The 11,235-nt window shown below is 40.6% G+C and overlaps 3 protein-coding genes across 5 annotated transcripts; 2 read left to right on the top strand and 1 right to left on the bottom strand.

Annotated features, from left to right (window-relative positions):
• Positions 1–961: 961 nt before the first annotated feature.
• LOC103947211 lies at positions 962–2,097 on the bottom strand. The gene has a single exon (XM_009358072.3). It carries the CDS (start codon positions 2,095–2,097, stop codon positions 1,090–1,092), a length of 1,008 nt encoding a protein of 335 aa, XP_009356347.2. The 3' UTR covers positions 962–1,089.
• Positions 2,098–5,059: 2,962 nt separating this feature from the next.
• Positions 5,060–9,275, top strand: LOC125477622. 3 transcript variants are annotated; one of them, XM_048584964.1, is made up of 5 exons: positions 5,060–7,817; positions 7,994–8,267; positions 8,480–8,587; positions 8,702–8,769; positions 9,014–9,275. In XM_048584964.1, the coding sequence occupies exon 1, from the start codon at positions 5,659–5,661 to the stop codon at positions 6,724–6,726; it is 1,068 nt and encodes a 355-aa protein (XP_048440921.1). In that variant the 5' UTR covers positions 5,060–5,658; the 3' UTR covers positions 6,727–7,817; positions 7,994–8,267; positions 8,480–8,587; positions 8,702–8,769; positions 9,014–9,275. The 3 variants fall into 3 exon arrangements, with proteins under 3 accessions (XP_048440921.1, XP_048440920.1, XP_048440922.1); XM_048584963.1 differs by lacking the exon at positions 8,702–8,769; XM_048584965.1 differs by lacking the exons at positions 7,994–8,267; positions 8,702–8,769.
• Positions 7,684–9,275, top strand: LOC125477623 (protein UXT homolog). Its single transcript, XM_048584966.1, has 6 exons — positions 7,684–7,817; positions 7,994–8,023; positions 8,166–8,267; positions 8,480–8,587; positions 8,715–8,769; positions 9,014–9,275. The coding sequence occupies exons 1-6, from the start codon at positions 7,726–7,728 to the stop codon at positions 9,083–9,085; spliced, it is 459 nt and encodes a 152-aa protein (XP_048440923.1). The 5' UTR covers positions 7,684–7,725; the 3' UTR covers positions 9,086–9,275.
• Positions 9,276–11,235: the final 1,960 nt, after the last annotated feature.

Genomic DNA, 11,235 nt, shown 5'->3' with positions numbered 1-11,235 from the left:
AAGACTCCTCCATCACTCCAACCCCCAGAGACAGAAATAGTCCGAACGAAATAAAAATCGACAAGACCAGCATTTGCGAGACCACAAGAGTACCCAGAAGAGGAAAGAAGGAAGCCAGACCCGACTTGATCGCCGAGTACAGTGCCACAGGCCGATCATGGTGTCCGTGAAATGCCCTGTGGGTGATAGACCCGACAGTGCAGAGAGAGGAGATGAGGAGAAAAAGAAGGAAGGTGATGAAGGTCAAAACAGTCATGTCGGGGATGGTGGGAATGGTGAGACTTACTGAGAAGGGGTTGGGGTAGAAATCAAGGAAGGCCGGGTAGGCGATGGTTAATAGGAAGAAAGCAAGGGGGAGAAGGAAGATGGCCGAGAGGTCTAAGAAGCGGGCGGTGGGGGCGTTGATTAGGCTCAGAGATGTGCTCAGTACTTGGCTTGCCATGGCTGAATAAGGAAGAAACGGACTGTAAGGACAGTTTATGTAGTGACTACTCTCCTGGTTTCATACAAAAGCCAAAGGACCCGGAGGCTGGCACCGAGAGGTTGTGCATTTATCCGCGTTTCGCTGCATCCAAATATAAGGCCAAAATGCTGCCTTGTTAGACTCGCAATTTGGAAATTGGTTTTAAGGCCAAAGGCCAAAGCAATGATTTTTTAACAGTTAGTGCCTTTCACAGCATCCTAATCAAACAAACTACCAAAACCAGAGAACTCAAAGAAGACCCAGATTCAGCAAGGCGAGCTATGCACTTCGTATCAAGTTTATCATCGACGGAGCTAACTGCACAGGCAGCTTTTCCGTTGAAACAAAACGAGAGAATCATTACTTTCAGACATTACATATCACACATTCAAGTTGTTTTCTAATGGAGGTGCAACTGCAAGCACAATGGCTTCACTTCACATACCAATTCGAAAACAATAAAGCCAACCGTTTCCCACAATCATCAAAACACGAAAATAAGGCAACAAGATTTATATTTACAGGTCTTTACAAATAAAGTTCGACGCTGATGAACTAAACTACACTAATAAGACATTCTGAATCAGAGCCATCACAAAGGAGATTGACTGACCTCAAGCTCCTCGTCAAGCATATGCAACCGAAACAACATGAGGGACTTTTCCGTTGTCGAAGGGCAAGCTCACATACTCCCTAGCAAACTCCTCAGCAATTTCCATGGCAAGCTCACCATTCACAGCCCTGCAATACATATACAACACCGTATTCGCAGCAGCATTGTAGAGCATCAGCAGCACGAGAGAAGTCGCAGTCACCACAATTTGCACCACAAACGCCCAGCTCTTCCACCCATCAGTATCCCCCTTCAAATCCAATGCCGAAACCCAACTGCAGAACCCCAAAACCCCCACGAAAAACCCGAAAAACATCAGCAAGCACAAGGCCACCCCTCTCATTCCCTTTATCAAAGTCGCACTTCGAGTCAAGGATTCAAACCCCCATTTCGATTCCAGCACAACAACCACACCAGCAAGTGTCCAATTTACTTGAAGATGGAGCAAAACCAGAAACAGAGCAGTCACAACAACTGCTACAAACCCAATGAAATAAGGCGAATAGTATTCCATTTCAAATCCCATAAGCTCAGCACTGCGAACCACCAAGAACACGAACAGCCCGAAAAGAATAAAAACCAATAAAACGAGGATCTGGGAAATTAGAGCAGTACCCAACAGGGGAAGGAAGGAGGAGACGACGGATTTGACGGCGGAGACGAGCTTGACCGGCCGGCCATAGAATCCGTGAAACACACTGTAAGTGATCGACCCGAGGGCGCAGAGAGAGAAGACGACGGCGAAGAAGGAGAAAGCAAGGGCGACGAGAAGGGTTTTGGCGGGGATGATGGGTTCGCGCTGTTGGGCGTCCAAAGTTGAGATTTCGAGGAATAGCTTGGGGTTGTCTGTGACTCGATCGGCGAGAAGGTTCTGGATGGTGGGGTAAACGGTGGAGGAGAAAGCGAGAGGGAGGAGGAAGAGGACTGAGAGGGCTAAGAAGTGGCGGGAGTGGGCGTTGACTATGCGCTTGGATTCATTGAGGACTGTGAAAACGGTTAGAGGCGGAGATGGGGTTGCCATGGCGGATCGGAAGTGAAGAAGTTCGAAGGTTTTGGAATTGCAGGTTAAAGGAAGCAAAAGATGAAGAAGATGATGCTTTGTTTGTCCTTTTCAGTTTTCGGTGGTTCGGATAGGATGGGATTATTTCGATGAGTTCGGCGGGATTGGGACGGGCCTGGATACGTGGCTCAATTTTTTTGGGTTGGTCTTCGTCGGGACGCCGTTACTAGGTGAAACAAATTGGAAAAGGATTCTTGCCGGATCCTTTTCCTTGGGATCTAGAGGATCCATGGTTGTGACTGTTCATCGTATATCATGTGATCAGTTTTTGTTAGGTATTATTTATATTTAATTTTAAATTTCAAATGATTTCTGACTGCACGATGTACGATGAACGATCATGATCACAGGATCCCTCGGATCCCCAAGAAAATGATTCGACAAGGATTTTTTCCAAACAAATTGGGCTGCAACTCATTCTATCTCATATCAATCGGGCAATGTTATGTGAATAAAGTTAAAAAATTATGATTGGGAGACACTTATTTTCTTTACACATACTTTGACATTTACTTTGTAGGATGGACTTTGTAAACCTTTTTCATTGATCAAACCATCTATATTTCAATCATTACTCCTAGATCACCATTCAAAAAAAAAAAAATGACAAATCCAAAACTATTAACACATTCATTTGTAGTGAAGAAAATTGACGAATACGGTTTTGTAAAGAAAAACTAAAATGAGTAACTTTAATCCAATGGTTGTTTGATTTCGAATTTGGGTGATTTTTTGTAAACATGATCTTTGAAAGAGGACTAAGAGATAGACAATTCGAATTGTTGAAAAAAGTTATGAAGTGGGCCTTACAAAGAGGGTGTCAAAATGTATGTCAATAATTGCATGCCCCTCGATCCTAACCAAAAGTTATAACAATGTGATAGACTTAAGATAGCATAATTAAAAGCATTTGTTGCGCGTAAATTCCACTAATATATCGCCATCTAAATGAATCGAACATAAAAATTATCACTTATATGAAAAAAAAAAAATTATATATATATGTCACTAAATTACAGTATTAGTGGATAGCAATACAAAAGACTTAGATCTCTTGCTTAGGTGGTAGTTGCACCAAATGAGTGTTTAATTGGAAACCCATTATCATGCTACTTATAAAGAAAGGAATCTAGGATACCTTTCTTTCCATATGATTATTAAATCATTGATTCATAATGTATTAAGGAGATATGCATGCACTAAAGAAGTAGTACTAACCACATATTATAAAAGTCCACATATGCACATGTTAATGTTTGTTGCTAGGTGGGCAGATCACATGTTTTGGCCATACATCCATGTTCCAAATCAAGTGCTAACTCCTAGTTCGATTTTATAGCGCTGATGAATCACATATATGGTCAAGAAAAAACTAAAATACCTATGTGGGTTTTTCCAATTTTCGAAATGATGGACTGCCATGGCAAAATAATAATCTGGTAAAAAAAAAAAATGAAGTTGTAATTAGATTTATGCACAAGTGAGCAAATTAAAGGCTCATCTTAGGAAATGGATCATCTCCGGATATCTTCCACCAAGGCCATAAATTCGGACATTTGAAATTTGATCCAACAGCTAAAGTTATTATAACTTTTAAAATAGATTCCTATTTGTAGCCGTTTGTTCAAATTTCAAATGTCCGAATTTGTGACATTGATGAAATTGGTGAAAGGGATCTAGAAATGATCCCTTTCCCTCTTCTTACATCACTCTTGAAAATAGTGCCAAAACGAAACCTTAATTTACCAAATTGCACACAATTAATTTTATTTTTTCGTTATTATTTTTTCACTAAAACCAAATTTTCACAAATCCCTAGTATCCTCCGAGAAATAAACATTTAATAATCAACAACAAACCAAAGTAATTCCAAACGTCGCCGTCCAGAGTCGTCAGGAAGTGCAGCTGGCAGCTCCACCACAGTCTGATATAAAAGGCCGACGAACAAGTTAAACTCACCGACGTGCCCACTCGCAATTCCTTCTGTCATCGATTCAGTGCTTTAATTCCTCTTCACGCCCACAGTCAACACGCCTCGCACGATTCTCAATCAAATCCTCCATGATAGTCGGAGCCCCCTCCTCCTCCTCCTCCTCCGCGTATCCCGCCGCAGAACCTCCGCGAAACGCCTCTCCATCACCACCCCCAATGCTGCCTCCCAGCTTTCAAGGTACTGTACCGTCTGTATTCCGTGGCTTCTCTTATAAAAAGGAAGGAATCTAGGATACCTTTCCATATGATTCGTAATGTATTAAGGAGACATGCATGCATTACCTAAGCAGCACTTGCCACATCTTTAAAAGGTCCACATATGCACATGCTTCATTAAATGCTAATGTTTGTTGCTAGGTGGGGAGATCACATGTTTTGGTCACACCTACATGTTCCAAATCAAGTGCTAACTCCTTAGTTTGATTTTTGGTACTGTTGAATCGCATATGTGGTCAATAAAAAGCTAAAATGCTTATGTGAATTTTCTGATTTTCAGAAAAGTGGACTTTCGTGGCGAAACAACCATCTAATCCATTTTTTTAAAAAGAAAAAAAATATAAAGTCGTAACTAGTATATTTATGCACAAGTGAGCGAATTACAGGCTTGTCTTATAGAATGAGGATCCTCTCCTAATTCTGGAGATCTTCCAATCACGTTCGTTTATCATATATCGTGCGGTCAGAAATAATTGTAAATATTTTTATTCAAAATTGAATATAAACAGTACCTGACGAAAACTAACTGCACGATATATAATTAACGGATATGATTGAAAAAATTTTAAGATCCCCACAAAAAGAATCCGGAAAAGATCCTCATTCCGTCCTATAAACGTTTTTGTCACTTTTGAAAATAGTGCCAAACGAAACCTTAATATCAAATTGTACACAAGTAAATTTTTTTTTCATTATTATTTTTTCACTAAAACCATTTTTTCACAAATCCCTAGTATCCTCCGAGAAATAAACATTTTTCTCCTAAGCCATATAATAATCAACAAGAAGCAAGGTAATTCCAAACGTCGCCGTCCAGAGTCGTCAGGTAGTGCAGCTGGCATCTCCGCCACAATCCGATATAAAGCCCCGACGAACAAGTTAAAGTCACCGACGTGCCCACTCGCAATTCCTTCTGTCATCGATTCATTGCTTTAATTCTTCTTCACGCCCAAAGTCAACACGCCTCGCACGATTCTCAATCAAATCCTCCATGATAGTCGGAGCTCCCTCCTCTTCCTCCGCCTATCCCGCCGCAGAACCTCCGCGAAACGCCTCTCCATCGCCACCCCCAATGCTGCCTCCCAGCTTTCAAGGTACTGTACCGTCTGTATTCCGTGGCTTCTCAGATCTGTAGTGCCGGTAAAGCTTTTCGTGTGAATCTGGCTTCTGGGTTTCGCGTTTTGAGTTGAATCTAGCTCCGTTTGATCTTTAATTACAATCACATTTATATAGATATAGATATTAGATATATAGATATAGATATTGTAATTTTTGGTTGAATTGGTGTTGTGAGTGATTGATTTGAAGAAAAAAATGGAAGCTGAAAGTTCACCCAGAATGAGATTGGATCACTCGAAAAAAGAGGGATCCGAAGAACCCCATTTGCGTAGATTCGAGTTAGAACTCTCCGGTAACGATCACAGGTTTCATTCGATGAGTGCTCTGGAAATTTTGAGAGAAACTGTTAGAATTCTCCGGTACAATTCGTGGGGGTTTTTGGCGATTGCCTTGTTGCTAATCTGCCCGGTTTCCGCCCTGCTTTTGTCGAATTTGGTAGTTGATCAGTCACTTGTAAAGAGACTAACCATTAGGATGTTGTTAATTGCAAAGTCCAGTGGACTCCCTTTGAGGGATTTTATCAGTCACTCTTGCCAGAAGTTTGCTGAGATGGCTATTTCGTGTACGATGTGCTTCCCCTTGTACATCACATTGTCGTTGTTGTCAAAAGCCGCGGTGGTTTACTCTGTGTATTGTAGTTACTCCCTGAAGAAGTTTGATGCATCACAGTTTTACTTGGTTATGCGCAAGACATGGAGGCGGGTTGTTTCAACTTATGTGTGGATGTGTATGGTGGTTGCTGGTTGCGTCGTCTTGTTTTTGGTTCTTCTTCTTGCTGTGTGCAATGCATGTTCGATAGTAGGGTTGTCGCCGAATTATATTGTGTATGCTGCAATGGTGGTCGGGCTCGTCTTCTCGGTTGTTTTTGCCAATGCCGTTATTATTTGCAACATTGCTATTGTGATCTCTGTGTTGGAGGATGTCTCGGGACCAGAGGCATTGGTTCGGTCTGGGGTTCTGATCAAGGGCCAGACTCAGGTTGGTCTTCTGATATTTCTTGGTTCGAGTATTGGAATGGCATTCATCGAGGGATTGTTTGAGCATAGGGTGAAGGCTTTGAGCTACGGAGATGGGTCTTCGCGCATTTGGGAAGGGCCTCTTTTGGTGATCATGTATTCGTTTGTGGTGCTTATCGACTCCATGAACAGCGCGGTTTTCTATTTCAGTTGCAGATCTTTTAAGATGGAAACATCTTTGGATGGTGAATCTCATTCCGTTTTGGAAACGGTTAACTTTTCTTCTGAATCAGTTGGTATTCAATGACACCATCAACATAACCTATTTGTTACAATTATTTTGAAGATGGGAGCTGCTGCATGAAAAATTAGGATTTCGTTGCCAGTTTGTGGTCACGGGCTGTTAAACGGCGCAAACTTGTGCATCGTAGCCCTTCCTGGCAAGTGTTCACGGCCAGAGGTAAGCTCAAGTGCCTTCAGCTAGTTAGTATTTACTTCATTTGAGTGCAAAGATCGACTTGTTGAGGGAGCTAGGAGGATGAAGGATGAGGAAAAGATTTCTGAAGGCCACAAAGGAAAGCGTCGTTTTCTTCCAAGAATAAATTGATGAAATCCATAGTTCATATAGTTTTATTTTAAGATACATTATGCCAAAATAGTGTGGTTGATACATGTAAGTTACTCAAATTTGTCCACAATTTATGTGTTGAACTTCTACCCGAATTTGCTGAAAATCCAAGGGAGAACAAAAGCTTGAATCACACAAATTGAAATAAAGGTTCTATTTGGGAATGAATGCTTGTATATACATCACTTGTGCCTGTAAACGATTTTGATAGAAGTGCTTTTATTAGAAGCACAATAAAAATTTACTACAAATTCAAGTGTTTATCCAAAAGCATTTTTAGCCATCTGAAGAGCATCCCGAATGTTTATTCCAGTGCTTGTGGACAAATTTCAGGCTCGTATTTCATACGGCACGTCTTGGGTTCGATTCTTGACGCTAGTGAATTGCACGATGATGGCCAAGAAAGGCTGAAATGCTTATATGAGTCTTTCCAGTTCCGGAAGGGTACACGGGGAACACGGCTTGGTAAACAATCCCCCCCTTTATCTATGTTCACATATTTTTGGGCTTGGGCCTGGACCCCAATAAGCCAGTAAATATAATCCTGTCCATCATCGTTAGTTTGTAACTTTTCATTCCCTCCTTCTGCATCGTCGTTTACCTCCAGAGAGTCGGAGACCGACTTTCTGTGTGCAAAGCAGCAAGCGAGCTCTGCTAATCCAGTCTGATCCAGGGCTGATGGACATCTCCCGCAAAAACAAAATTCAGAAATTCGAGGATTTCGTGGACCAACGCCTCAAACCAGACCTCGTTCGCGCCATTGCTCAACGGTACCGTTTCATACACCCTCTCCCCACTACTTTACTGTAACCCATTTTCTAGGGTTTTCTTTGCGGACGTTACCAAGCTCGAGCAGTAAAATCACATGCTTGCGCTCCATTAGGGTTTCATATTTGCTTATCAAAGTGTTATTTTTTTTTTTTTGGGTGTGATTCTTGTTTTGCAGGGACAAGGTGTTCGAGCAACAAAAAGTTTTGTATCCTTTTCGATCTTCCCTCTTTTGATGAATTGAATTTTACCCGAATGGGATTTTTCGGAAATTCGACGTGGGTAATCTGCAACCCATTTGGTGATTTTGGTTGTTGAAGGTGTTTTCTTGACTTTTGTTTAATTGAAAGCTCGGATTTGCGGAAGAACATAGAGAATTTGGAGAAAAATAGTGCGACCAGTCTTAGGACCTTGGTTAATCTTGGCTCCGAAGTGTATATGCAAGCTGATGTGTGAGTCTTGGCATCTGTCTTCTCTTTTGATGCTCACACTAATTCATCTTATGCTTTGTGTACTTTCTCCGTGGAAGATACGCACAAATAGAACCGGTTACAAACTTTTGATGAAAATTAGAACCGAGATACTAACCGGAAATCAGCCGTATGTAAACCACATTTTTTTGCGACTTCGTAGCGTCCCTTATCTTTTTTCTGCGCGTTTGCAGGCCAGATACACGACGCGTATTTGTGGATATTGGACTAGGATTCCATGTGGAGTTCACCTGGTCTGAAGCTTTGAATTACATATCTCAAAGAGAAGAAAAGTTGGCCAGGTACAACCTTTTGCTTATTGTTGAACAAGTTGGTTTTTTCGACAGATTTTATCATTTGAAATCCTTTCGAAATCTACTAAATATTAGTGAAACTTATCCTACTAATTTGCTCAGTCGATATGTGTAGGCAAGTTGAAGAGTGTACTAACCTTATTGCGTCAATTAAAGCTCAGATAAAGCTGGTATGTAAACTTCCGAACATGCTTTCTATCTGCTCATCACATTTTGTTTCTCGGATATGTGTTGCAGAAAAGTTGAAATTGTTTGGTGCTCTCCCATTTATGTCATTTCGATAGAGTATATTTGCGTTTCTTTGTAGAAAGTAGAAGACCGAACCACTAGAAAAGGCAAATATGAAATTGTGACCAACGATTCAGCCTTCTATTTTTCCTCCCTTTGCACCTCTTATTGTCATATTCTTTGCAGGTATGCGAAGGGATTCGAGAGTTACTCCAGCTTCCGGCAGAGAAGAAACCTGCCTCGGAGCGCAATTTTTGACACCGACAACTTGGTAATTTTGCCGTCTCATGACGACCAAGTAAAAATAACACTTGTTTGCAACTACATCTTTAACTTTTTGATTAGTTGTTGGCATGCTTCTGTGCTGTTTCATATTTTAAAGCTTCTTGGCCATCAAGTATGTAAAAACAGATAAATGTTATGGTAAAATGTTGCGCATTTAAGCTTCCGCAGTTTCTTGAGCTTGAATTCACTTGGAAATATGTCCATTTCTCATGATCATTCTCACCCAACCCGCCTCCCTCCAAAGACTGAAAACACACTCACCGGGGGAGATATTGTTGGGTGAGTGTATGGGTGTGACAAGGACATGGTCCACCCATAGAAGAGCCTAATGAAACACCCCCACCCTCCTCCCACCCACCTCAAACGCGCACGCGCACACGCACACAAAAAAGTATTTTTTTTGTTAAGCAATCGCATGAGAGAAAAAAAGAGACGGAGTTGCAGGTTAAAGCTCAGAGACTTGAGGTGGCTCTCTGGAATGCCACCTGAATAAACGGGAGATGCCTTCTTCTGTCACCTCACCTCACCTCACCTCACCTCCAATCAAATTGATTTGATTTGATTTGGCCATGGAAAACTGTGATCAATTGTTATTTCAAAGCGACAGCAAATCGACGCTGGATTTGTGGACGGATTGATCAATTTGCACTACTTGTTTGTTTTGTGTGATGGGGCAAAACTTGAATGGAGTGTTCGATCACGTCATACAATTTTTACGGTCAAAGTTTTATCGAAGTTTTTTTGTTGTTATTAATTTTAGCAGTGTTGGCCTTATGATAAAATATTTGAGAGGAGTTTGAAAAATAAACCGTTTATTCAATAAACATTTATTACGTCATAAGTTAATAACAGTAGAATATATGTAATATGGAAGGACCGTTGGTGTAAAACCTGCAAAGTTGGGTTGCGGTGGTAAAAGCCATGCCTATGAAAGTTTCCATCACCGACAAAAGAAACCCTACCTACCCCTACATGGTAAAACTGTAGTATAGCATCCAAAGGCTACATCTATACGGCTCGAGACAGATCACATCACAAAGATGGACGTAAATTCTACCATTGCCGAATGTATGACGTGGTCAGGCACCTATATCTAATGTATTTAGATTATCTCCAATCTTTGTCTTAAAACCTAAAACTTTTAGCTTATAAATAATTTTTCTGTTCTAATCATTTTGACCTAAATTTTTTATCTTGAGATTATTAAAGAATAAATTTAAGCTAATTTTTTCTTTTAATGTAATTTAAAAAAAAATTATGTACACTATCATAATTTAATTTTATGAACATTTTAACCTAAAAATATTTAAATTTTGATAAATATTGAAAAATCACTAAATTTGGGTGAATATTGATTTAAATAATTTATTTATTTACTTTAGCTGTTAGATTTAAATTTGGGCCGTTAGATTTTTTTTTACCGTTAGATTTGATTATATTCGATATCAGCCATTGAATTTAATAAATATTAGGAGATATGCCCATGTGGGTGAGATCCTGCTGGTGGTGCCCACACTATTTTATATGCTAAATCCTGGGAGGGGGGGAATTTGACTTTTGTTTTGCTTTTATCTTTTAGTTCACACATTTAGTATGAATTGGGTTGGGTTGGATTTGAGAGGGGAATAAAGCCTATAAAATTACATTTAACCCAGAATTGGATTTGTTTTTACTATCCAGACTTATAGAGCTTTGATGAGAGTCGGGAGAGGTACAGAGAGGGGCTGGGCTGGGCTGCCAAAACTGACGCAGTGTTGTGTCCCAATCTATCTGTTTCTTCTCGTGGCAGTGCAGCATCTAAAATCTCTCGTCTCGCTCGTACATAAAACTAGTTCACTGTCTATCTGACGTTTTGGTTCAATAATGATGATAAACCCGTCATACTTCTTTGCATAAGAGAGGAAGAGAGAGAGAGGGAGAGAGGGAGAGAGAGAGAGAGAAGCGGAGAGTAGAAGAGAGAAATTAATGGTGGAAAAAAGCCAGGGTTTTGCAAAGCTGAAGAGACAGAAGGGGAAGTCCAAAGTCGGACTTTCTTGGCTCTTCGTTGTCTTCTTCATCTCTCTCTAGAATTATTCATGGCTGGCAATGGCATTGCTTTTGCTTCAGATTCTGACTGAATGATA

The sequence above is a fragment of a genome, unplaced genomic scaffold (genome assembly GCF_019419815.1).
Source record: "Pyrus x bretschneideri cultivar Hongxiangsu unplaced genomic scaffold, Pyrus_bretschneideri_v1 Contig22, whole genome shotgun sequence".
NCBI lineage: Eukaryota > Viridiplantae > Streptophyta > Magnoliopsida > Rosales > Rosaceae > Pyrus > Pyrus x bretschneideri.
The sequence above is the reverse complement of the archived record's forward strand: the minus strand, read 5'-3'. Positions and strand labels throughout refer to the sequence as shown.